The sequence below is a fragment of the Capricornis sumatraensis genome, chromosome 2, assembly GCF_032405125.1.
Source record: "Capricornis sumatraensis isolate serow.1 chromosome 2, serow.2, whole genome shotgun sequence".
Classification (NCBI taxonomy): Eukaryota; Metazoa; Chordata; class Mammalia; order Artiodactyla; family Bovidae; genus Capricornis; species Capricornis sumatraensis.
In genome coordinates this window covers 73,796,706-73,824,201 of record NC_091070.1, presented here as the reverse complement: position 1 = coordinate 73,824,201, position 27,496 = coordinate 73,796,706, and the positions used below count along the sequence as shown (strand labels likewise).

Here is a 27,496-nt window from a genome sequence, read left to right as displayed (position 1 = left end):
TCAGATTCAAGACCACTGAGTAGCTGTTTCCAAAGTGTGGACTTTTTAAAAATTATAGTTAATCTGACAGCCAAGAATGGTAAAGGTCCAGGGCCGTATCACATAGAAACTCATTAAACACTAAAGCAACTGCCTCACGTCCCTTGAGCTTCTCAGCAAGCTTTAACCACAGGAACTCCGGAAGCTCTCTGAAAGCTGTGATTATAAAGAAAGAGATGTTTCTTCAACATTTTTTGGCCACCAGCACATGATTTAGTTTGGCTATATTGCTCCTCCAGCCACATAACATTCTCCAGCTATCTCCATGGAAGTCATACATCTTAGAAGCCTCATTAACACTTCTAAATACTGCCATAAACATTTCATAAGCGAGGCTCAAAATCACTAAGCCATTTCAGTGAGCATTTTGCTTCTGCTGGATTGGAAAGATGCTACTGTTAAGTGTTTAAAGACTTCAGTAACACATTCAGCCCGAACGTGTTAGCCTCTTTTGTTCACTCATTACCTTTCAACATAGATGTTCTTTCCTGTTCCGAGGGAGTAGAGGCTGCACAGTATATGGTAGCATGAAAGCTGAACATCACCCACTGAAAAGAACAAACAAGAACTGTCACTCTTGTGCATCAACCCCAGAGACCCACCTCCTGCACACAGCAAGGGTCTGCAAACAGAAAACACGTTGGCTTCCCTCAAGAGCCAAAGATCTCACTTTCTGTCTTTTTAACAAATAGAGCCCCTCTCTTTTCAAATGCCAGTTGCTGAGCTGGAAGAGAAAACACCAAAAGGAAAACACCCACCATTGTGCCATCCCAGGTCCTTTGTGGAACCCCAGATACAGATCACACAGCTCAGGGAAAGGAATCATTTGACCAGTGAATCCTTCCAAGTGGGTATTTTTTTTCTCCTCCAATAGAGGGAGACACTGCAGTCAAATTTTATCCAGAGCACTATTTCCTTTTTTTGAAAGGAAGAATGAAAGGAATCTGACGCTTGAGTGAGCTTTTCGTTCCTTTTCCAGGGAGATGTGTACAATGTCCCTACTTCTTACAAGACAGAGCAAAATACCTCATGTCCACCTGTCCCAGCTTCTCTGATAGATGCTTTACAAAAGGTAATTCAATTGTATTATGATTTTGCCATGTTTCTCAAGGGAAGAGCATCTTTCACTTAGGCACTCAGAATTTAATGGGCAGGCTACGTGCCTCTATTAATGTATGGAACTCACAGAAAAGCTGGAACTAATTTAACACAAAGAAATAGTTTAATTTCTTATTTTTCAACAAGAAAGTGTGTTGTTTCCATGACACAGAATAATGAGTTTGGATGTTTCCCTACTTCTCCCCCTAACCCCAAGGAAATAACTGATTTTCACTACTGAGGGCTATGGAAGACACAGCCTTAGCTATTGGCCATTGGTTAAACTAATTCAACCATGTGCCACCATTTACAGTGTGAAATTGAAGCTTGGTGGCAGAATAAGAGGGCTGAACATGGTACTAAACACAAAGTGAAACCAACCAACTACGGTCTTTCTTCTGGTGGCTCAGACACTGGGATGTTAGCAGTTTTCCTTTGCTCCTGATATACAGTGAATAAATTAAAGCTTCTTAATAGGAAAATTGGTGTCTGGGAGCAAACCTGTATCTCGACAGATTTCACAGATAACCTTTTCAAATTAAGAGAGCACACAATGGCTGAGAGTGAAATCAGTGGGTGGAAGACTCTGGTCCTGAGTACAGTGGGAAAAGGTGAAGTATTTATAAACTGATATTTGGGGATCTCGTCTCCTCCAAGAGTCTACTCCTTTTTTTTTTTAAATTAGGAAGGAAAAAGTGTGGAATGGTTGTCTCTACTCTGCCCTGAAGGTCAGCCTAAGGGAATAAACCACACACTTCCTAAGGATCTGCAGCTGGGTACACATGAATCCATGGCAGATGGCAGGTCAACTCACAGAGTAAGTCCACCCCGAACTGATGCTGAGCCACGTGCTCAAAGATGGATGTCAAGATGGGGAGCAGAGCCACCGTGGTGTAGTTAATGTTTTGAGAGACACCTCTGATCTGCGTTCGGGAATGGGTAAACTTGCCGAGCTTCAGGTTTTCCAAAGTCTTCTCTAAGTCTTCCGCTGCATTTTCAAAGAACGCCCGTAACCCAGCTTTCACCAGCTCTGAGCCTGACTTCATGACCGTCCTGTAAGCAAACAATGTTCAAAACCAGAAGCATAACCCGAACCTTTAGCCAACTCCCTTCTTGACTCTGGGAACTTTCAGTGCAACTGGGCAGACATTTGACACCCCTGTCACTGCAGTAATTATTAGCATCCCAAAAGAAACTAGGATCACAGAATCCTGAAGCATGGGCCAGCAACTGGAAGGCAGGCTTGATCTGAGGGTATGACTGCTCAACTCTTGGGACTCCCACATGGCACGGCGGTGAAGAATCCACCTGCCAATGCAGGAGATGCAAGAGAGGCAGGGTCAGTCCCTGCGTTGGGAAGATCCTCTGAGGAGAAAATGGCAACCCACTATAGTATTCTTGCCTAGAAAATCCTATGGACATAGGAGCCTGGCGGGCTACAGTCCACAGGGTCACAAAGAGCTGGAAGTGACTGAGTGCGCACACATATACTGGTAGTACTGCTCTGGGTTGCTGTCTACACTTTACATTGACACACTGCCCAGTTCTTAGAGAATGGACAGGACGACCTAGAGAGAAACTGATATTGGTCACCTGCTAACTATATAATATTGCAGCTGGCTACATTCTTCTGGAAATAGCTAATTAAAAGGATAGAGAGAGAACTTTTCCTCAGCTCCCCATGGGCTCAGCAACTTTTATAAGAATTAGTTAGAAATACTAGCTCTCCTGTGATGCAGGACCTTTTAGAAAAAGAGGACAAAGGATTAAATTCACTGAAGCTTAGGTTTCTATCACTTTGCAGGGATGTTCCAGCTTGGAGAAGGGGAGGGAAGAAGGGTTACCCGCTTTTAAAACAGCTTACTCAGACCACTGAAAAAACCATGTGGGAATGGAGATTAGCTATGGGTATCTGGGGCTTTCCCTCAAAACTATCTTACAAAACTCAGAACTGGAACAAAGCCTATCAGTTATCTTTTATTTTCCATATTTCTACATCTTATTCACAAGATTATGACAGGCTTGCTACCAGGCCAGATGCTTTTTATCTACAGCATTTTCACAATTATCATCCAGCCAATCAGAAACATAAAAGCAAGGAAATAAAGTCAGTGAGGCTTGTTCCTATCCTGTAAGTATTTATAAACCATCTTCCTCAGATTTTCTCAGGAATGACTATGAAACACACTGACTTGGGTTCTGTTTAGTTTTGCAGGAAGAAAACCTGCTCTTAAGGCATTTTGCAAATTTTGGGAATAAAGATTCCTCATCCCAACTGCACCCCTGGAATGCTTTGGCCTGATGCTGCAAATTTTGTGCTGTTCGTACTTCTGGGCCTCCAAGGTGGTGCACTGGTAAAGAACCCGTCTGCCAGTGCTGGAGATGCAAGAGATGTGGGTTCGGTTGGGAAGATTCCCTGAAGTAGGAACAGGCAACCCGCTCTACTATTCTTGCCTGAGAAATCCCACGGACAGAGAAGCCTGGCAGGCTACGGTCCATGGGGTCACAAAGAGTTGGACACAACTGAACATGTACAAGAGTTTTAAGAGGTTTAGTACCTCCACAACGTGTTTCTCTCCAAAACCTGAAAATCCCCTTTAAGTGCTCTTAACTATTTTTTAAAGCCATTTGTAGTTTATAGAGGTTTTCATCATCTGGCCGCTCTTTTAGGTCGTTGCCTCTCTTCTGCCTGGGGTTTTGGGAAGCATGTTCTCCCGACTTTGCGAAGAGTCCTACTTAACGCGTCTGTTAAGGAAAGCTCCCTCCAGTCCTTTGCACTGCCTCTCTTTTTATCTCATCAAATACTTTATACTATCATAATATATGTACACACACACACATATATCTGATGTTATATACATAATGTTATCCATAACATCTTATTTAAAAAACTCAAACGTTTTGGCCAATCCAGTACGTGAAAGGAAGGAAGACTTCCTTTCTTGTTCAGCCGTCTTTCCTACAGACCCTCAGGCCACCCTCGGGCTGGAATCTATCTTTGTCTTTGATCTTTCAGTAATCACATCCCCTCCTTGGCCATTTTGAACTCAGAGTGCTGTGAGTCCCTATCCCAGGATCCTTACGGCCTTACCACCCATCAGATAGCTTTTACTATTTTTGTGGAGAATTAGGTACAAAGTGGTATTTTGCCAAGTTGTCTGTTTTATCTTCTGAAAGATGAACTTCTCAGTCAGAGAAGACAAGAATTGATCAAATGCTCAGCTTTCAGCATTCAGTATCTGCCACGACAGTGGCTCTCCATCATGAGCTGAGAAACAGTGTGCTGGTATCAGGGTGATTTCCATCTTTTCCCTGTCTTCCCTTCTCTCCCTGGCTCCTGCAGAGTGGTGGCCCATCTCCTCTTCCATCCAATAATAAGTGAGGAGAAAGAGTCAGAGGGGGAGTCCTGAGAAAATACTGGAAAATGCTGGGCACACTTACCTTGTGTCAAGTGTCTGAGCTAAGATGTGAAGACAGCTCACCATTGTTGTAGAATCGCTCCCTAAAATCAAACATATCACCTGTTACTCCCCAAGCCATTCAGCCTGTCATTTAAACCCAATCTTCTCAATAAGCACAAACCACAGCCCAGCATAATTAACCACCAACACGCAAAGTGCCAGGGCTCTGTTTGGGGCCAAGGCATTTATCTCCAGCTTGACACATGGCTTTGTGATGGATGTTAGAAGCAAAGCTTAAAACATTCATTGGCGTGGAAAATCTAAGCTGTTTGAGGGGTACAGAGGTCCTTTATCATGCTTCAGCCCTATTTCCTATGGCAAATTTAGGTGACACCTTAGTCCTAAGGCTCAGGTTGTCTGTGGGACATGAGTTCAGGGTAATCACAGGACATGCAGCCTTTAGCAATACTTCTCTTACCGAAGAGGGAAATCCTGTGTCGAACCAGAGCAGCGAGTTTGCAGAACAGGCTGAAGCAGAAAAAAATGTAAATGGGAAAAGGACAGAGATTCAAGGCAGACCCATTTAAACCTCATCCCTCAGCCCCCCATATGGCAAAACAAAGTGCACAGAATGTCCCCACCCCAAGGAAGATGGACTGTGTTCCCCTCAAAGGGTCCTCTGGACCACACTAGGAAAACATGCGGTTCCCCCTGTTTCATTGGAGAATCATGAAAGGTACCTTGCAGGCATCTACAATGTTACAGAAAACAATCCTGCAATAGCTACAATATTTTTGCAATGAGACAGCTGTTGCAGACCATCTCTTGTTATAGAGTATTAAAAACATTCATTTGGATAACATCCACATTTGGATAAATGAGGATTCTGGAAGGAGTTTTCCATTGTTGCAATGGCTTGCAAGCCATTTTTATTGTCTTCACTGAGGCCTTAGTTGGGAGGTGGGCAAGATGGCGGGATTAGAATAAAGATTCAGGTATAGGCAATATTGTATTGCACCAGAAACATTTCAAGGAATGGCTTCTCTCTGTCATCTCCATTAGCCTATAGGCTTAACTGCTGTCTGATCCATGTCTTTGAAGGTAGGAAATCCCACCTGCCATGTTTTTGAGTTTTTTGACCCTATTCCATGCTTTTACCCATATTTTCTACTATGGAACCTATTGGCGTCCAGTTGTGTCTTATTCTTTTACTTTTCACAGTGCCTAATAGAGTGCCTTGTGCAGTCAGCAAAGAGCCCATAGGTGCTTCTGAACACTCTCCTGATGGCCCCCCTTCTAGGGCACTATGGCCATCATTTGACCTGTGTTCCTGGAGGAGACTACTGAGAATGCTGACATTATTTGACATTGGCACAGCTAGACAAGAACTTAGCAACCCTTTCAGAGAGCAGTCCTTCCTGGAGGAACAAGAAGAGGAAACATAGAATAAAATCACTCAGCACAGGCTGCAGGATTCCCAGATGAGATCCAGTTGAAGTTCTTCCCATGGTCTTAGAACTCATGCTCTAACACAGGGCAGAAGTCTTTGTGAGAAAGTCAAATGAAGAAGAAATCCATCTAAGTGTTCGTGGGGATGAAAACTTATTCACTTCTAAATGGTTCTCAGTGAATGCCCTGAGCCTTTCTGGGCTGTCTGTTGGAAACCAGAGCCAAAGTCTCTCCTGGTTAGTCATTTGTTTTTGCAGTGGAAATAAGTTGGAAACCCTGGCCTCGAGCTTAGGAGAGCTCAGAATAAGTTAACAGAAACTTGGCAGGCAGCAAGTGTCAAATTAAATATGGAATGGGGCCTTTTCTCTCTTCCCAGGGTGTTTTTTTTTTTTTTTCCTGGAGTTTGTATCTGATGAAAACTCATGGAGTTGGCGGGGATCCTGGAGGAATATGAGTCCTGTGTGTCTGCCAGGACTAGCTGGCTGTCATGATGAAGCCACCTCACTCCTCTGTGCTTTAGCTTTCTCATCTGTAGGCAGAGACTCATCACATGACCCTCTTAGTCTGCAGAATTAGGGGCTGATAAACTCAGTTATTTCTGGGAAAATGCTTCCATGTGGACCTACTTTGTGCAAACATTTTTTAGAGCTAAAGCAGATCCTTGGGTTGTTTGATTCTGATACAGATGTGGGTCCCCTTGCTGTCAGAAGTGCTCTCAGGCATGCCAAGGCCAGGGCCTGAAATTTCCAAAGGCCCTTTTTTGGGGGTCACCTTTGGGGCCCACCATTTAAGTAGAAGCACTGTTCTTTGCCAAGAGTTATGAGGTCCAGCATCCCCAGGCACCTCAGTCACCTCTCAGAGTTAGAAGGTGATGAAGAGGTCCCCGGGGAGAGACTCTGGAAAGCACTGACACATGGCATCAGATGCAGGAGAGGCGGGGCACAGGTGAAGGCTGCGGACCAGAGGGGCCTGCAAGTGGGAGCGTGTTCAGGGCCGAGACGACCACGGCTGTGGGAGGACAGCAGGCATGCTGATGGATCTGAAAGCTATTTGCAAGGCTGATCAGCTCCAGGTTGTATTCCAGCCATGACAAATGGTGCCTGGCTGAACAAATGTTACATTTCCATGAATTAATAATCTAAGAAAAATCGATGAAGAGAACAGACACACCTGCCCTCTGTTGGCTTATCTGAATATATCACTTGGCACCTCATTTTCCTTCTTACAAAATACACTAGTGCATCGTGGAAATATCTATGAAATGTTAGGTCAGTAACTGGTTGTAAGTGCATTTCATTTTGACAGCATGGGCTTCTCCCTGTTTAACAAATATCAGTAAATGAAGTAACTTCAGTATAGAGAAAATGCTCCTCGATCTGGATAAAGAGGGGTAGGCTTTCATTCTTGCTCTCACTTATTATCTGGGGTCACTTTAGGCACTGGAAGGAACCTGCTCAAACCTCAGTTTCCTAATCTGCAAATGGAGATCATAATACCTGGGTGGTTCTTAGAAATTAAAGCACTGTGGTGTTTCACAATGATACTTCCACAGGTGGGCAATTATTTGTGCATATTCTTAACTCTCTGCTCTTTAGAAATCTAACCCATCCTTTTGTCACTCATAAATCATACACCTGAGGCATGGTGGGATCCACCTCAAAGCCTGATCATGAAGCACCCTGCTTTGTTCTCAGTTCTGCTAAGACAGCCCCATGTTTCACCCAGTGGAACGAGAAGGCAAGCTGACACTTTTGATTAAAATTTGTTTTCTGTTAGAAATTTAAATTGAATTATGCCAGCCTAGATTTCAAATCTCAGATCATCCATACCAAGATTTGTAAAATCTGATTCTTTACAAGCAATTTAATCTTTAAAAACCTGATAAGAATGGGACTGAAAGCAGTGTTAATCTGTTTCTTCTCAATGTTGTGTGTTTGCTTTTCCCAAGCTTCAGAATTACCTTCACCTTTTTCTAAATATATTTCAGGATGGAAGCTGACCTGAGTATATAAATCCACCCCCTAATCCTACTGATACGCACAAACAGCACACTTCTCTTGGTTCCCAAAATAATACACAGGTAAGTATGAATAAAGTCACTTTCAGAAAAAAGATGATAACGAAAACCTCTGAGCTGCCAGTTGTCAGGCCACAGCTCATTTCTCCATAAGATTCACCATTTAAGCTCCAGGAATCTGGGGTTTCATGGAAATCACATCAGCACCATGCCCTTCTCTCCTGTAGACTCACCTGGCCACCATTTCTTTCTCCTTATGGGAGGCATACCCGCTGCTGCTAAGGGGCTTCAGAGGGGAGGACAGGAAGTAGAGGCGATGATTGGTGAAGTACTGGTCAACCAGTGGGAGGAGAACCTGCAAGATCCACCAGAGATGAACTGAAAGATCCGCTAGAGATAAACTTCTAGGAACCTGGCAAAAGTCCTTCCTCTGGTTCCTTTGAACAAGTTCCTTCTCAGTGAGCAAAAAGCCTCTGAACACTGGTTCTGGAATTTCCAGGAAACACTATCCTGTGGATCTCAGTTTCCAACACATTTTCTTTTCCTATTCCTGTAACCAAAGGCCTTGGGTACATGTGAAGGGATAGAGCAAGATACTAAGCACCCAAAGAAGTGCACAGGGGTTCCCGAGTCAACACTTTCAGAGTTGTCCTGCACTTAGCCAGCACTCAGATGTGGCTTCTTGGGCATGGCATTCAACAGTATACTTGAGGATGGGCTAGCACCACTAGCCTGGAACATCCTGGCTCTGCTTCTCAGGTTATGTGGCTGAGACAGCTCACTGGCCTCCATGTTCACTCTCCCCTTCTTTCTCTTAGCTGTACAAACCCCTGTAATTTAGCTGGGAATGGGGCCACCTGCTAGAAGATGCATTACCTGCCTCCCTTGTAGCTAGCTGAGGCTAAAATGATTATGTTCTAGCCACTGGGATAGAACTTTAATAAAACAGCAGCTTTCCTTCCCTTCTCCTTTCCCCGTTTCTCACAGATGTGATACAGTTGTGTCTATTTGGACCAAACTGTCAGGGCTCACATTCTAGGAGATGGAAGAACATCATGAGAGGAAGAACCCGAGTCCCTGGGTGATGGCGTGGAGCAAAGCAGGCTGCCCACCTCCTCGGACCACCAACCTGCCTCAGGACTGTTCCACAACAAACAGTTCTGTATGATCAAAGCCATTACTGGAGTTTTGAGTATCTTTGTTGAATCTGTGCAACTTGTACCCTAATTTGTGCGGCTGCCAAGGAGAAAGTAATAATTAAATGCACAGGGTCGCTTACTTTGGCAAAGAATTTGATCTCTTGGTCATGGGGAGACTTTTCATTTTTCCCACTGCTGACAATGGCTTCTACAAAAACAAAAGTGACACAAAGTTGGCCCGAGCAAAGAAAACCAAAACAGTCACAGCATTTTAGAGACAGAGCAACTTTTCATCATGAAAAGGCCATTTGATTTTTTTTTTTTTACAGAATATCTAATATTTTACAAAGTACTTGGCAGTGGTGAGAGGTGGTTATTTTTTGTGTCAATTCTCTAGAGTATCACCACCCATTTCACCACCTTAGTGATGAGAAGGCAGCTTCAGAGAGCTTGAGTCATAATCTCAGAGCCACGAAGCAAAAAGATGGAACACTTAGAATAGGATGAGTTATATTAAAAATGACAAATGATTCAATCAAATCCAGAAGGAAAACCAGACAAAGCTGATTTTTTTTTTAAAAGTGGGGTGTGTGGGGGAATATCTCAGTCACTGTGTCCTTCCCCAAACCATATGCCTAGAAGAATCATGAACAACTATGGCATGAAAACATCCTTCCTTGAAAAATGAATATCAAATTCTTTTTGATATTAGGAGACGCACACATTTACGTGACATTTCACAATGATACTTACCCAAATGGGCAATAAACTCTTGAGCCGAATCAACATATTTCAGAACCTTCTTCAAAAACTTATAGGCAAACCTCTTTTCCATGGAGGAGGCATCCAGCTCCATATCCTTCATACCTCTAGGTTGGAAATGGGCAAACCCCAGGGAGGAACAGAGACAGCTATGTGACTTCAGTGCACCAGCAATTTTCCCTGTGTCAACTCTGTTTTCCAAATGTTAATGGTTTTTCTGGCTTAGTGATCTGACTCACCATCTGACTCATTTCCCCTTGAATTTGGAACTTGCCTCCATGAGCATGCAACATCTGAGCTACAATAATTTCTGAAGACTTTTCAGAAAGATCTGCATCATTTATCAAAAACAAAAGCAGAGATGCAAACAAGAATCCCCTGTGTTCATGGACCTTACATGCCAGCTATGAAGAGACATGCTGCTGCTGCTGCTGCTGCTGCTGCTAAGTCGCTTCAGTCGTGTCTGACTCTGTGCGACCCCATAGATGGCAGCCCACCAGGCTCCCCCGTCCCTGGGATTCTCCAGGCAAGAACACTGGAGTGAGTTGCCATTTCCTTCTCTAATGCATGAAAGTGAAAAGTGAAAGTGAAGTCACTCAGTCGTGTCCGACTCTTAGCGACCTCATGGACTGCAGCCTACCAGGCTCCTCCATCCCTGGGATTCTCCAGGCTAGAGTACTGGAGTGGGGGTGCCATTGCCTTCTCCGTGAACAGACGTGAACTCCACATAAAACAAAACATAAAGTGTATGGAGTGATAGAGGTTAATAAGCTTTGTGAGTAAAAGGAAAACTAAAGTTAAAGGATGAAAGGGTCCAAGAGTGCCTGAAGTGGGGGCTGAGCAGACTGTTGTGTTAAATCAGTGCTGGGCTTATTGGAAGGATGACATGGGAAGGTGAAGACATAGAGACTTCAGGGGAGAGAGCTTTCAAGGCATTGGGAGCGAGGGTGCAAAGGTCCTGAGGTGGGAGCAAGCATGCTGAGTGAAGCCAGTGTGGATGGAATGAAAGTGAGTAGTTCAGAGGGGCGTGGGGTGGACAATGGGCTCAGTCACTAGGATGCCATGGGCTGTCCTTAGCAGTTTGCTTTTGCTTTGAGATGGGAAGCTATTCAAAGTTTTGAATAGAGGAATGACATGATATGATCTATATTCTAACAGGAGTACTCTGTTGAGGCCAAAGGTTGAAAAAGGGAGCATGGGAAGGAAGCCCTTTCAGCAACGATAGTGACAGCATGAAAGTGAGAAGTGGCTAGATTCTGGGTATCTTATAGGGAGGACCATCAGGATTTCCTGAAGAAGTGGATGCAAGTTGAAGGAAAAAGAGAAGAGACAAGGGTTTTGGCTTGAGCACCCGGAAGAAAGGGCTGTCATCAAGCTATGGGGAAGCTGAGGATGGGGCAGATTTGAGGTTTGGGCGGCAGGAACCAAGGGGTTCTCCTTGGTGACAGGATGTCGCCTCCTCATTGGCATATTCAAGTGCCCATCATAGGTTCTGGCACAGGGCAAGCCGCTAAGGGATATGTTTGCTGAACTCGGTGATCTTTTTCCTTCTCCTCCCTGTTTCCTAGATTTCCTTGTCATAAAGAGGAATTTTTCATTTCTGTGAGCGAGTTATTTATTGGCAAACCACAGTCTGCATGCATTGCAGTATTAGGAACAGGATTAAAATGATGATGGGAGTTTTTCTCAAAAGCTTCCCCAGGGGCTATCCCCTGTTGCCTGACCTTTCCCACTCAACAATATGGCAAATAAGCTTTGTTATTCTTTCATATGAGCTACAATAGAAATATTTGTATAGAATTTTATTGGGGTTTCTGCCATTCAGTGGCAAAAATTCTGTAGGAAACCAAAAGAAGAAATAGCAGCTGGCTCGGCAGACATTTCTTTCAGGAGAAATGGCTTATCAGGATGGGACATTTGCTTGTTTTTCACTCTACAAAGGACTTGGCAAGCAAAGCCCACTGCTGATACTGACCAGCAGGAAACCAGATTCTAACTTTAAGACTTAAGCAGCCCAGACCATCCTCATCTAAAACCTTCATCTAGATGATTCTGATCAACATAAGCTGGAGATAAAGTCTTCAGAAATCATGGTTCACTCAGTCTCTCCAGGAGCTGTCTTTTTTTGAGGGTTGTTGACGTCGTCATGGTCTCTATTGTTATTATGGCATTTTATTAAATACCATAGAAAACATTAAAATACAAGTGTGAAGAGAACTGGTGATTCTGTGAGAACTAGGTTGCATGTTTTACAAAGACCTGCAATTGTAAGTTCCCACATACAGAGTTTTAGAACTAGATGTAAGAAAACTGTAAAACATAGGAAGTTGAAAGAAAAAAAAAAACACCCTAGAATGCTGCACTTACAGGGTTTTGTATGTGCCTTAATTCTCACCGCTCTTTAGGGAAGCCCAAGTTTCAGATGTTTGAGGATGCATTATGGATGTGCTTTATAATTCCAATCAATAAACAACAAACTAAAATGAGGTCTGGGGCCTACAGTACAAGATTTGTGAATGAATGCATATTTGTGTGTTTTAGGTTGAAATTAAACGTTTAAGGTATGTACGTACAATTTGTCATGATTCTTTGCTAGGTTCTTTGCATGAGTCTTTGATGTTTTTAGAAATTGACATCCACCAGTCTTATTTATGACAGAAGAGAGGACTTCATGCTCCAAAACATTTACCTACTTCAAAAGACCCAACTGCTGTCCTTACTCTGATCTGCTCTGCAGGCAGGTGATTAACTATTTAGAGCAGGAGAGACCACACCAGCCTTTCCCTGTCCCACTAACATCACCTGGAAGACGACTTACCTGGAAACCACAATGCCATTCACTTGGAGGAATTTAAACAGGTCCTGGGCCTTCTCTCGGTCTCTGAACTTTTCCTTGGCAGTCAAGGTATCATAGGGAACCAAAAGAGGGTGACTGCCACCACCTGGGGTCAGTAAAGTGAGATGACAAAATATTTGGCTCTTCCTTTGCTCTTTTGGGAAAACACACCTGCCCCCCAGCTCACCTTCTGTGGGGGACGCTGTGAAACTAGCTCACCTTTGCTCTCCAGCTCCAGCTTCTTCTTCTTGGCCCAGATATTGTGATAGTTCTCAGCTACCACCTCCACCATCCCCTGGGTCCCACCAGGGAGACGACGGTCAGAGAGAAAGCAAGCAAGAAAAATGGGTTCATATCTGCCAGGCTATTTCAGGCAGCCTTGGAAACAGAGCACCACCAAATGCTAACTGCACATTGCTAAGTGTCTCCGGTCATTAATTAGTCTGTGCTTACGCACCTCATTAGTTTTCGATCTTCCCATACACACAGAAAACAATTTCTAATTCGGTCCTTCCCTGGTAACTTATTATCTTGGCAGTTTGATGCATTTCTGAGAGAACACACATTTCCATTGCAAACTGCATGCTGGTGGCAATTCATTTGTCACAGGAGTTGAGGGTCTCACTCCTGACCTGAGAAAGCGAGCTGTAAGTGGGAGGTCAAGCAAAAATCTAGAATCCCTCGAAGCTTTCAGCTTAGCAAACTAAAAAATGGCTCCATGTTGGAGAAAACTGGGGCAAAAATGAGATTTCTCAAGTAGAACTCATCTTTATAAGGCCCATAAGATAGTGACCTGGAATGAAGGGTGTACTTTGGAAAGGAACTTTCTCTAAGGTACAAAGGGTTGGTCTGATGGGTGCTCTGAGGAGTAGCTGCCTCCATCACAGTCACTGGTGTGTGCACAAGGTGGGAGGAAGCCACTTAGGGCTTTTAATCTCATTCTCTTGGTTTCAAGTCCTGATATCCCTCAATGATGATTCATCTGCACCGCTACAGGCAACCTGAGTGAATCCACCATGGAATATACAGTTGTCCTCAAGGTTGGGGAAACCTACTGTGACCAGGCCAGCACCCCCACCCAGGGGCGGCTCATAGGTTTTCTCCTAGTTGTTATTAGTTTTGTTACCAGTTATTTCTCCTGGCTCTTATAAGTTCTGTTTTGGGTTTTGATACAGAAACTTGCTGTTTGTTCTTCCTCTTAGTGAGTTCTGACCTGTTTTGATGTCCCAAGAAGTGCAAAGCCTCTCCTCCTCTGACCGTTGGTCAATTCTGCTGAGACTGTCTCGGATGAGTGGCCTCTGCTCCGTGTAGCCCTCCCTAATTTTGATATTTCAGTGGTGATATTTCAGGCGTTCTCTCCCTTCTGTTTTTTTCTTAAACTCTTTGGAGTTTGACATTCCCTGTACTTGAGGGGTTTTAGAAAGCAAGTCACACTGGCTCTGAAGGCATCACGACTGACCTGGAGCTCTCTGGAGAGCACGACATTGGAGAGATCCAGAGGGGCAGGGCTGTAGCTGTTGCCCTAGGGAAGTAAAGGCAGAATCATTCTTATCAGCATCCCCAATGTCAGTGGCCAAAGGTATGTCCCCAAAGATTCCCAGGGCTCATGGGTGGTGAGCCTCATCTCTGCTACCTGGGGAGAGCATTCCCAGGGCTCATGGGTGGTGAGCCTCATCTCTGCTACCTGGGCAGAGCCTTCCCAGGGCTCATGGATGGAGAGCCTCATCTCTGCTACCTGCGGAGAGCATTCCCAGGGCTCATGGGTGGTGAGCCTCATCTCTGCTACCTGGGCAGAGCCTTCCCAGGGCTCATGGATGGAGAGCCTCATCTCTGCTGCCTGGGGAGAGCATTCCCAGGGCTCATGGATGGAGAGCCTCATCTCTGCTACCTGGGCAGAGCCTTCCCAGGGCTCATGGATGGAGAGCCTCATCTCTGCTACCAGGGGAGAGCATTCCCAGGGCTCATGGGTGGTGAGCCTCATCTCTGCTACCTGCGGAGAGCATTCCCAGGGCTCATGGGTGGTGAGCCTCATCTCTGCTACCTGGGCAGAGCATTCCCAGATTCTCCACGGGTTCTACTGGCCGAGCACTGGCCTTTGGGTGTGATGGTCATACCTGGCTGGCCTGGGACACGCTTCGAAGCTTCTCATTTTCCCGCTGTTGAACCAGAGCTTCTCCCTCTTTGGTCCTCTCTACAGTCCAGCCCACAGCCAGCATGGTTTTCAGGGACTCTCTGGCAGGCCAGCGATAAATTTCCTTCTCCTGGAAGAACATTGGAGCAGAAGAGCTGTGTAGGGCAGGCTCCAGCACTCTGGCTGGCCTGTCTCCTGGAAAAGAAGTTGGAGCCCACAGCGGAGGAGGCTAACTGGCTTAAGCTTCCTCTCACTGCGTCAAAATACCCTCTGCAGCATCCCATCTGAAACACATCCTCAGCCTTTTGGAGGTTTTTAAGTAAAAGATGCTATAGTTTGAGGCTTTTAAGGGGAATGTGCCAGACATTACCCACAGTTCGTGGTTAAAGAGAAGCAAGAAGACAATGAACTCTTCCCTTCCCCTCTCCTCACCCCACTCCCTCCAGCACTGCCACCTCTGCCTCCTCCAGGCAGCACTTACTGTGCAAGCGTCACCCGCCTGGGCCCCGCCTGCTGGGAGCCAGCACGGGAGATCCCACCCATGACAAGGTCATGCAGGACTCGAGGGAATCCCTGGACCATCCGACCCATGACAAGGTCATGCGGAAGAGTCCTGATGAGCAAGGCCTCAGGACTCAATGGACCCCCTGGACCTGCTCGAGCATCTACCCCCAAACCAGAATCTGTCTGTCTTATTATTTTATGTCTTTCACCAGCTCTTCTGACATTAGCAGGGGTCTGTCCCTGACCAAAAGAGTTAACTTTGGGCTTTAGTTTCTAAATCTCCTGGGCATGAAAGGAGTGTTTCAAACCCTCTGTTAGCATTCTAGCTTACATGGCAGCTTTATCCAGACTCTTGCAACATTGTTGGGCCTATGCAATGCTTGCTGCCAAGTTCTCACATCCCTTATCCATTGTGTTCCTGGGAGTGCATATAGTCAGGATGTAGAAGAAGCAAGTAATAGCCTTAGCGTTAGCAACATTAGACTTTGAGTTAATGAGTTCTTTCTTTGCTGTAACCTGCTGAATCTTTGCTCCATAAGAATGTAACTCTGTACTTTAAGGGTGACACAGGCTAAGAATTTAAGAAGAAACACTTTAAGGAAAAATCATTGTTCTGGTATTCTGGCTGACCAACCTTTATCTAAAGGAGGTCATGGAATATCAACAGGCCTCCGGAATAGAAGATGATGTACAGAAAATAAGACTTTTGCAGAAAGGAACCTGATGTCGATAAAAGTTATTACTGATGGAACGTTGAGTTGACTCTGCATTTTTTTACCTTGCTGTATGTATAACTCAGGGTATAAAAGCCTGGAGAAGAATAAAGTAAGGGGTCTCGCTCGAAGAAGCTTGGTCACCCCGTGTCTCTTTCTTTATCTCTTTATCTATCTTTCTTCATTAGCCAATGTCGTCCATCCTGAGGATATCCCTGGACTCTGCTGAGGCTGGACCTCGGCACCCACCCCTTTCTCTCAAGAGTGACTTCTGTTCTCTGGAAGATGTTTAAGATGGTGCACATCAAAATGAATCTGCACAAAGCTCTCCTCTGAGCTTGGGAACTAGAGTTCCTTAGATGTACAATTCTCTTTTGAGTCATACACAATTTTATAGCCAGTGAATATGCATATAAAGATATACATATCATCCTTTACCTGTGACAGTAAATCTAAAGCCTACAGAGAACTCTTACTGATGGCAAGATAGGAATTCAGAGTTAAGCTGAACCAAATCTCATAATTAACAAAGCAAACCAAACTATGAGACCTGTTCATATTTCCCTGGGGATTCTCTCCTCTGTTCCTGTCATCCTTCGTGATTGGAAGTCCTCTCCATCTGAATTCATGTCTCCCCCTCTAAAAAAATCTAACAAAATAATCCCTCCAATAATCTAACAAAAGCACTTCCTATTTCAGTTGCCAAGTGAACCGCCAAACGTATTTTGGTACAGCTTCTGAGTGCTGACCAGTGTTTCTTTCTCCAACGGGCTCTTCAAAGCTGGTCCTGGGGCCATGGGTCATAGGCCAGCTCCTGAGGAGCTTCTTGAGTCCTGAAAAGTCTCTAAGGAGCTGGACCGTGAATGTGCCCTCAGCTCCTCTACTGGGACGTAATTCCCGGGGAAGGGAAACCAGCACAGCCACTCAGTGGTCCTTACCTTCTCAGTTAATGTCTTGAAAGGCCGGATCAATGGATGGGTCTTCACATTTTCATCCAGGGAAATGCCGTATTTCCACCCATTCTGACTCTGTAGAAATGTTCTCAGTTCAAATATCCTTGGCATCCTGAGAGCCCTGCTATGTGACCCACAGCCCAGCTTCTATTTTCACCGAACAAATAGAATAATGGAATGTGACAGAGCTTGGAAATTTCCCCCCAAAATATCTAATTGATCTTTTAAGGCTGTCAGGCTCTCTGCCCCCTGAGTTTTGAACCCTGCTCCTCTATTTCTTCCTGTTTTAGTGGCTGTCCCCTCCACTTACTTGCTTGTGTTTCAGGCCCTTTACAGACAGAAAGGATACTTCAAAAGACCCGAGAACAATGCTTTTCAGGTCAATGTGTCACAATCACAGGCAAGGACAGTTGTCAAGGCTGAAACCTTGTGATAAATGGATCTACTGGCCATGGCATGGAGGAACTGATTTGGTTTGCTCCCCTTGCCCGCCAAGCCCAGAGCAAAACTGTAGCAAAACACGTTTCCTAGAATCATAGAAGTTGACGAATTTCAAAAGTCATTCAACAAACATTGGTTGAGTGTCTATGACAGTAGGTTGTAGACTCTGTCCCAGGCACTGTGGATACAGAGATAAGTCAGAGTCTGTTTTTCATAACCTCACCGCCCAGAGACTTCTGGCTGCTCTTTCTCAGTGTCTGCTTCCTCCCACTTGTTAATGTGGAGTTTTTCAAGCTTGTGTCCCTTCTCAGGGCACACTATTCCCGGGGGTATGTAATCTAGGCCCCAGTCCATAAGTAAATGAATACCAAATCAGTATCTGCAGTCCAGATCTGTAACTTCCACATCTATCTGAGCTCTGCTTGGCTGTCTGCAGGTACCTCTCAACACATCAGAAAGAGAATCCAGCATTGCACTTCTCTAAATGGCTCTTGTTCTTGGGTTCCCTGTAATTCCATGAACAGCATCAGCCTACACTCACTTTCCAAGCCAGAAACGTGGGAGCCTTCCTCAACCTCCCCTTCACTCTGTACCTGTTCACATGTGTTCAACCTCTCAGACTTATCGTCGGCCTCGCCCTCACTTTTTGCCAGCGCTTTGGCCCAGGCTGCCATCGCTCTCCACTGGAAGAGGAAATGGCAACCCACTCCAGTATTCTTGCCTGGGAAACACCATGAACAGAGGAGCCTGGTGGGCTACAGTCCATGGGGTCACAAAGAGTCAGGCATGACAGCAACTCAACAATAAGAAGCCACCTCTGGGCATTCTCAGGTGGCTCAGTGGTAAAGAATCTGCCTGCCATGCAGGAATTGTGGCTGTGATCACTGGACTGAGCAGATCCCCTGGAGAAGGAAATGGCAACCCACTCTAGTATTCTTGCCTGGGAAATCCCATGGACAGAGGAGCCTGGTGGGCTAGAGTCCGTGGAATCTTGAAAAGTCAGACATGACTTAGCAGCTAAACAACCATCAGCTGTCACCTGAATTACCTGGATGGGTACCTGCCTCCAGTCTTGCCCTCTCTAACGGATTCCATTTTCAATACCACTGTCGGGTTATTTCTATAAAATACTCTGATCAGAGCACTCTGCTGCTTTAAAATTTTCTGATTCACAACTGCCATCACGGTAAAAATCCAAGCTCTTTCTGGCCTCTATGGCTGCAGCAAAGAGCTTGTCGGCCCCTTTAGGCTTGTGTCCTGCCTTTCTGCCCCTGCCCTACTCTGTGACCCCATCATGTGGAACCAAACTTCCTTGAAAGCCACCACACACTCTTGCTTCTCAGGGTCTGCCACCAATTGCTTCCACAGCCTACACAGCATTTGCTCCCCTGTGTCTGAACAATGTTTTCTATCACATACTGTACATGTCATCAGCTCGAGGAAGCATTCCTGGACCCCCTTCTACTGGGCTGGGGTCTCCTGCAGATGCTCTCACCCAGTGCTCAAGCCCATCACAGCATAGCACAACCTGTACAACGGCTGGTTCATTTAGTTCAAGGACCCCACAGACTGTGGGGAAGGGGAAAATACTCTTCTCCTTGTCAGATTATCAATGCCCACCTGGCAACAGTGAAGCTTCCAGGATAGTGGAAAAGAGAGATTCATCAAATACCACACCAGCAAATGCATAGCTCATAACTGGTGTATATAAATGGATAACTGTTATGAATAGAACCATATCAGACTGTTCTAAAAATATTGTGAAGGAAAACAGCAAGGTGCTAAGAGGGCCTATATTTGAGAAATCAGGGAAAGAGGTGTCCTAGGAATTCACACTTGGATAGATTTTGAAGTAGGAATTGATGAATGGTGTTTTCACCTGAGTACAGATGGGTACCTGGCTCAGACAAGGTGGATCCAGGCTTATGTAGAGAGAGAGAGAGAGAGAGAGAGAGAGAGAGAGAGAGAGAGAGAGAGAGAGAGAGAGAGAGAGAGTGTGTGTGTGTGTGTGTGTGTGTGAGAGAGAGAGATGGGGGTGGGGAAGGGAGGGAAGGAATGAGCCTAAATAAGAGGCATGTGGTTGGAAGGCAGAGGATGAGGGGAGAGAGATGAGGCTAGAGATGGTGGCAGGGTCTCTCAGACCACAAAAAGGATTTTTGCTTTTACATTAAAACAGTTAGAAGCTATTAAGGGATTTTAACAAGGAAAAGGGACTAGCCTGGAGAACATGATCCGTTTGGGGGAATCTGACCAAACCTGCATACTGCAACCATTGCTTGTCAGCAGCATGAGGAGCAGACTGGATAAAATACACATGGGCAGACTAGTTGAAAGGCCATCACACTGTCTGGGCAAAAGATGAGTGCAGCCTGGTCTAAAACCGTGGCTTGGTCAGACAGAACTATATAAATTCAGGAGTGACTGAAAAGGTAAAATGCATGTGACCTAGGGATGCACTGGATGATTCGTGGAGGTGTCCCTGTCCCTAAGTCAAAGCTGCCCAGATGGGCATATGAAGGCGTGCTGAGAAAACACAGATGCTCTAGTGCAACAGTCAGCAAGCTGCAGACAGCCCTTGGGCCGAATCCAGCTGAGTCCCTGTTTTAGAAATACAGTTTTTAGTGTATTACATGGGCTGCTCCTTCATTACATGTTGCCTATGGCTGCTTTTGCACTACCACAACAGAGATGAGTAGCTGCAATGGAGACGGTCTGGCCCACAAATCCTAACATGGTTATTATCTGGCCCTTCATAGAAAAAGCATGCCAACCTCTGTTCTAGAATCATGAGCCCATTCTACAGACACAATGATCGTTGTTGTCATGAGCCCCAAACAGTAGCTCAGGAAAGAATCAGAGCTGAGCCCAGCTCATGACAGAGGCTGAGCCAAGGCTTCAAGCTATATCTCATCCAGCGTGCAACCAGGGAGGTGGTTTCTGCAGTCGTGCTATGGAGGTGGGTCCACCGTTTTGGGCTGTAAACTACAGCTGAGCAATGGCCCCAGTGCTTAACTGGCTGCCTACAGGACTCCAGGATGGCTTTGGCACATTCCTCTCCTTTTGCCTGCCAGCATTAAAGGGCTGACAGAGCAATTAAACTTATTAAGCAGCCTGACCTCATGTGGTGAAGAATTTTAAACACCAGATGGACGGGCTTATTAATAAGGGAGAGTCTGGAAGTTCCAGCACTGCCTGTCATGGGAAGATGGGTGTCCTCCCTAGACCAAAATTCAGCTTGCTGGCAAAACGTGAGAGTAAAGCTTTCCATTCAATTTTCCCTTTCCTAATGCTACATTAAAAAAAAATTGAATAAAAGCTTCTGGCCCCACTTTAAGCATTAATGTCAAACATACATAAGCATGTGCTTGAGCACCAACTCCAGGAAATGCAACGGGAAGAGAGACAGCAGTCCTCTCAGAATCAATCATTTTCTTGAGAGACAAGAAAAGCTGCACCAGCAGCTGCCACCACCTATTTCCCCGACCTCCACCATCCCTGGGAAATGGCCACTCAAAAATAATGAATGCTCCTGGCATGGCAAGTCTGTCACTTAGACGCGTCAGGTAGATTTCCTGGACTGAACACTTTAATGTTCTTGGGCTGGTTATTTTTACCCCCCTGACAACTGTTGGCTGGATGATAATCCCTACCTTGTCACAGGCCCATTTATCATGGGAGTGCTCAGCATACTTGGTGACGATGTATTCCAATTTTTCAGGCAAGGAGAAGCTGTGAAAAGAGGGGAAAAATGAAATTACCACCTCCCCAAGCACTTCAGCCAGATGTGCCAAAAAGATAGTCAGAACTAACAATCAACCGACAGAAGTTGGATGCGATCAGCCAGCTGACTCCAGATTTGAAGCTGAACACCAGACTCGGTGGTCTTGCTGAGCTCCAGGTGTGGCATAGTCAGGACCAGGTCACAGACACACCCACAGCTATCAGAGGGCGGCTCTGCAGCAGCCTCTGCGTCTCAGGCGGCCTTCCTCCAGCTGCCCCAGGTTCCCTCGGCTCCTAAGAACCACTTCAGCTCCTGGGCCAGACTTGTCCTGGCCAGATCGTGAGAATGCATTCATCAAAGACACTGCCCTGCCATCCCACAACTCCAATCGGGGGATGGTAGGGGTGGGTAGCCAGAGTACCTAGGGGTCCAAAAGAGTGCCTGTCTACCTTTTGAGGTCTGGTGATTCATGCTTAAATGCTAGAATCACGACAGTCCAGCGGACATCTGTCATCTCTGTTAGCCCCACAGCTTTACCCCTGCTGCTGGTAATACACCTTTGCTTCCCTTTAAGGAGCAAGTCTTCCTGCATTGTATGTAGTCTTATGTGAATTGTCATTGAGGATTGGCTCTGAGGAGGCCAACTGGACTCATCCTCTCTGGAATTCGAATCTTTTTTAGGGGGAGGGCTGTGCTGTGCAGCTTGTAGGCTCTCACTTCCCTGACCAGGTGCTGAAACTGGGCCACAGCAGTAAAAGTGCAGAAATCCTAACCACTAGACCACCAGAGAACTTGTAATTTGAATCTTGAGTTGAGTGAGACCAGGACAGCAAACTCTTCATGGTGACGCATCCAATGGGGACACCTGGAGAATGTCCATGTGGTCACTCGGCTTTAGTTCCTGTCCTTGCTGAGGCCTGCTTAGTCAGCCTTTCCCTAGATTTTAACAATGACCCTGTATCTTTTTACAATAAGGTCCTTTTTTGTTTAAGTTTTGGTCAGAGTTAGTCTTCATTATTCATATTACTCAAAGAACCTCTGATGTCAGAAATCTATGTGAAGAAATCAGAGTTCTCAGATTAGCATGGAACAAGTCATCATTAGCACACAATTGCTAGAGTTTCACACTGTCTTATAATGTTTATAAAAGCGTCCATGTTGTCACACCGTTTGGCATCCTTTGGCCCACTGATGTTTTCATGGGGCCAAGTTCTCCAAAATCAATACCTGCCTTCCCTTTGGCCAGCCTGAAGGTATACCACATCCTTTACCTCTTTCTTACAGCAGGTTCAATTCTATTTCCCACCATTTATTCAGCTCAATGTTCTGGTGATGGAATGTGTATTTAATTTCCCCAAAGATGAATTTTATATGTTATCAAAACTGACAGCTCCAGAGAAAGGCTCAGACTATGGCTCTTATCTGAGAACTACTGCCGTAAAACAGAAGTCCAAGGGGTCCATAAGAAGATGCCTGCTTTTCCCTGCTCATACCACAGCAGGTTTGGAGCTTTTCACTGAAAATGCAGCTGGAGATGAAGCCTGTATGCCCCATGACCCATAATCATAATTGGGGCAGAATTGCCAAAGGCAAAATCGAGTAGATCTTGTCTAATACTTTGTCCATGGCCTAATCACCACCAGTGAGGCATGCTGGAGAATCAGTGGGAGAAATTAAAAGGAATTATTGTAGAGTCATTCCAAAAATCCAGCATTCATTGGTAAAGAGCAGGTCCAGTCTCTCAAATAAGGACCCCCCCCCCCGGGCTGTTCTGCCCTCACATCCTGAAGTCTTGTGGGAGCTCAGCTGAGTGTGACTTAAGGAGGGGCTTTGATGTACAATGCTATTAGTACTGTACAGGCCTAATTCACAAAGAACAAAGATTTTGTCAAAAAACTCATTAATAAATTAATTGCATCATTTGTCAGGACACTTACAATGCCTCAGGAGACATATGTGGAGAGCATCCATTTTTTGTAATAAATAAACTGACTCCACCCTCCAAAAAGAAGTGCAGAATAGAATAATATAACATATAATCAGATATGGATGGATTAAACCTTCAGGAGTTGAGGTCAAAATCCAGCACCTGATGTGACTTGTAGTGTCAAGGGACATGGCGAACAGCGTTGGAAGGGAAGGGAGAGAAGGGAAGGAAGTTTAAATTTCTGGCTTTCTTCTGAAAGAGAAACACTGGCCATGGGGTAAAATAGAGGACCAGCTTAGAGATGACTCTGGACTCACTTCACAGTGTTGATGGGTTTGGGGTCAAAGTTGCCATCTGCGTCCACTGAGACCTGTTTCTCCAATGTGGCTGAGATTCTGGTATCTAAATAATCTGGTGGCAGGGCCCCCGCTATTGCACTGAGACAGGGCAGGGCCATCCGGAAAAGATCTGGGTCATACCTCTGTGAGAAAGGACAAAGACCACGTTAGCACAGCACCAGAACCACAGCCACTGGCAGAACCACTCACCAATTGGCTGGGGTAAAAAAAAAAAAACCAACACATGCATTTTCCCAGGTTAACCAAAATGGGGAACATGTAAGACCTATAATGCATTCTGGTGGAAACTGAGGTATCCTTGTCACAGAATAGCGACAGTCTGTAAAGCCTTCAAGTCACCATTTGCTGTAGGTTGCTAAGTCACTTCAGTCGTGTCCGACTCTGTGCGACCCCATAGACAGCAGCCTACCAGGCTCCCCTATCCCTAGGATTCTCCAGGCAAGAACACTGGAGTGGGTTGCCATTTCCTTCTCCAATGCATGAAAGCGAAAAGTGAAAGTGAAGTTGCTCAGTCGTACTCGACTCTTAGTAACCCCATGGACTGCAGCCTACCAGGCTCCTCCGTCCATGGGAGTTTCCAGGCAAGAGAACTGGAGTGGGGTGCCATTGCCTTCTCCGTTGCTGTAGGTTGAGGAACCTTAAATCAAGGTTTAAATCAGTATCTCATAATTAGCTACTTGCAGGAATACCTAAAGGTTAAAGTGGTTCTCTCTAGGCCAGAAAAGTCTACAAACTTGTCGGCCATAGACGGTTATAGACACTGACCCAGCCTGCGCCTGGAGAGGGCACAGCAGCTTGGCTGGGCCCCCCAGTAGCCAATGCGAGCACATGCTGATAGTGTCAGCAGATTGCTCGGTATCACCATTCTCTCCTAAACCTCGCCAGGAAGGAATCTCAGCTGAAACACGTGAGGTGAGGGACAATATTTGATCTGCTTGTAGTAGACAAGGGAGACAGGCGCGAAGATCATTTAAGTGCGGGTGGCGCAGTGGTAAAGAATCCGCCTGCCAATGCAGGAGATGCAAGAAATGGGGGTTTGGTCCCTGGGTTGGGAAGATGCCCTGGAGAAGGGAATGGTGACTCACTCCAGTTCTTGCCTGGAGAAAATTTCATGGACTGGGGAACCTGGTGGGTATAGTTCATGGGGTTTCAAAGAGTCAGGCATGACTGAGCACATACTCACAACCAGCACCAGACTGGAGCTGTGTTGCTGCTCTCGACTTCTGTATGAATACCCCAAAACTTTAAAGCTGGTGACCTGTCTACGGCCACACCATCCTGAATGTTACTGACTTCGTCTAAAGCTGGTCACATTGCAAATCTAAATATATGTTAAGGGAAGGGGAGCACGTGTGAGATCGGGGCTGTGTTCCAATCAGACCGCACAGGAAGGCTGGGATGCAGAGGCCCTTAGTCCTCCCCCAAGCTCCTCCTCCCCAGGGGCTGGACAGCTCCTCCCCTGAAAGGTCTCCTGGGAATCCCACGTCCCCACCTCAGCGCAGATGCGAGGACTTCTCTAGGCTTGAACTTGGTGAAGGCAGGCTAACGGGGGCCATATAACATTGGTGGGGGTCGGGGGTAGGGGGGCGAGGAGGGAAGGAAGGGAATGAAGTCAGTCATTAATCCTGGAACCTGCAGGCATTCTTCTGATTTACCCTGAAAGTAGCTCTCCACATGTTAACTTTGTGAATCTGGCAAGTTACCAACAGATCTCCCACATGTCAAATGAGGGTCAGGGTAGTTGGGATAATGCATGTGATCCGCTTGCAAAGTGCTTGGCAGAGTTTCGGGCACATGGCAGAGGGTGACTGGGAATCAGCTATTCTTATGTGCAGGTGCTTGTATCACCGAGGTCCGGCCACCCTTACCCCGCTCTGTTCCAGGAGCACTGCCATTTACCTTATGGGAGAGGGAGTCAAAAATCCCCCAGAAGAGCTTCTCTGTCAGATGTAGCTCTTCCTCCACGGCCAGACCGTAGCTCCCCCAGCCCGAAGGCAGACAATAATACTTCCAGCACTGTTCGTAGTGATTTGTCAGAAGCTGGCAGGTTGAGAACAAGTATGCACCGGCGGGGTGGGGCAGAGATGATCCGCAGGCATCGACAGCACACAGGGGAGAAGAAAACAGCACAGACCCACCAGGAGAGTGAAACCAACAACGCAGATAGTTAGGCCGTCTACAGAGAGGCCCCCGGACGCCACCGGGAATGGTCTGCTCTTGTGCCTCACGAGCTTCAGCCCAAACAGAATCTGCCCCATTAACTCTCATGCCTCCTAAATCACCCCCAGAGGCTGCTATAAAATAGGAGAGGAACTGTTAATACTCCAAATGGGAAAATGCTACCCTCTGGAAGTGTTTGTGTTCCAGCCAGTCAGGCCTGAAGAAAATTTTTTCTGAGATCTTTGCTTGTAAATCTGGTAATGCTGATATGAGGAGGGGTGGGCAGGGAGCAGGCTGTGGGTCCACAGATTTCTCCACATTGATTCCTGCCCCTGGCTTCCCTTCCCTTGAGCCTTTTGATGCTCTAGCCATGTTACAGCAGTTCCCCATGTGGCCAGTAGAGGGGACACGTACACTGCCAAAGGTCCCATCCCAGCAGGCGGGATCCACATGCTCCAGGAAAATCCCGCTGATCTAAGGGGTAAAAGTGAGCTTGCTGAGTGCTAGTGATGATGTCCCTTTGGGAGCCAGAATTCAGCTGATGGCACAGGCATTCCAAGGAAGCAATGCCAAGCTGAACTGTAAAAACTGTGTTTTTTATCTAAAGGACTTTTTGGAAGAAAACCGAGAATTTTAGGGTTAGACAGGAGAATAAGCCCATGGAGGGCTGTGGAATCTCTGACAACATACAAGCTGTCTTCTACCTGGCATGGAACAAGAGGATGGGCTAAGGGCCTCTTGGAATTCTGTTTATCCCAGTAAAACACTTCCTGAAATCTTTGCTTAGATTATTTCTGAAAAGAAGGAAAGTTCTGTTGAAATCACTAGGCAGAATTTTCAGGTGTGGCTGGAAACTGCTGACCTTTTGAATATACAACTAGAGCAGGTGCCTCAGAGGTAAAGGATGAAACACATTGCCCTTGTGGGTGACTGATTCTGGTGTCTTCTCAACCAGGCCGGAATGCTCGCCATACCAGCAATAAAATGTTGGTAATTTGTGAGAAAATGGGGAACCAGATGATGAAAACAGGGCTCTGTGGCCTTACTTTTTACTAATAAGAGAAAAGAAGTGAAAAAAAATTTAAAGATCTGTTATAAAAGGGAAAAAAAAAAGCATAACATAGTATGGAAAAGAAAAGGGACATTTTACTTTCTGTACCTAAAGGAAGAATCACAGGACTTCAAAGCCTTTTGAGATTAAAAACCTTCTGAAAACCTAATTAGGGCAGGAAAGTACAAAGATTCAAGTCCCTTCACTAACCTCTGCTAAATAGCAAGTAATTGGTGGAAATCGATTAAGGCAGATTGGAGCGGTTAATGAATCCAGCAGAATTATACTTTCCAACCTCTACACTCAAGAAGCTTGTATGTTGTGTGTTGACAACAGCTTGTATGTTGTCAGAGATTCCACAGCCCTCCACGGTGCTCTAGGGAAACTTGGAGGAGTGGGATGGGATTGGGGGGTGGGAGGTTTAAGAGGGAGGGGACATATGTATACCTGTGACTAATTCATGTTGATGTATGGCAGAAACCAACACAATCTTGTAAAGCAATTATCCTCCAATTAAAAATAAATAAATCATAAAGAAGAAAGGGCTTGATTTTGGAGGTTGTATTCAGTTTGTTATCGACTCAAAGGGGTAAAACCCATTTCAGATGTATTTTGCTCCCTCTGTTGTGAAGATCATGTTTTACAAGGTACGTTTCCTGTGCCAGAGACTGTATTTCTGTAACAGAGAGGTTTACCTTAAGAGGCATTTTGCAGTATTCATTGAGTTGGGGCACATCAAAAACTAGACGTCGCAGGAGTTGCTGTAACATGGAAGGCCTCAAGTGACTGCAATAC

General features: G+C 45.7%; 1 protein-coding gene across 1 annotated transcript in view; it reads right to left on the bottom strand.

Moving 5' to 3' along the window:
• The window catches only part of RYR3 (ryanodine receptor 3), a 386,865-nt gene that overhangs the window by 88,511 nt on the left and 270,858 nt on the right, over positions 1-27,496 (bottom strand). Inside the window, exons 48-63 of the mRNA XM_068992826.1 lie at positions 27,397-27,487; positions 25,390-25,530; positions 23,449-23,612; positions 21,134-21,212; positions 17,028-17,117; positions 14,856-15,002; positions 14,201-14,263; positions 12,961-13,036; positions 12,724-12,847; positions 9,897-10,012; positions 9,284-9,351; positions 8,238-8,359; positions 5,017-5,066; positions 4,579-4,639; positions 1,952-2,190; positions 506-587 (exon numbers count right to left, since the gene is read on the bottom strand). Coding sequence (XP_068848927.1) covers positions 506-587; positions 1,952-2,190; positions 4,579-4,639; positions 5,017-5,066; positions 8,238-8,359; positions 9,284-9,351; positions 9,897-10,012; positions 12,724-12,847; positions 12,961-13,036; positions 14,201-14,263; positions 14,856-15,002; positions 17,028-17,117; positions 21,134-21,212; positions 23,449-23,612; positions 25,390-25,530; positions 27,397-27,487 — 1,713 coding nt within the window. The remainder of the gene's footprint in view (positions 1-505; positions 588-1,951; positions 2,191-4,578; positions 4,640-5,016; positions 5,067-8,237; positions 8,360-9,283; positions 9,352-9,896; positions 10,013-12,723; positions 12,848-12,960; positions 13,037-14,200; positions 14,264-14,855; positions 15,003-17,027; positions 17,118-21,133; positions 21,213-23,448; positions 23,613-25,389; positions 25,531-27,396; positions 27,488-27,496) is intronic.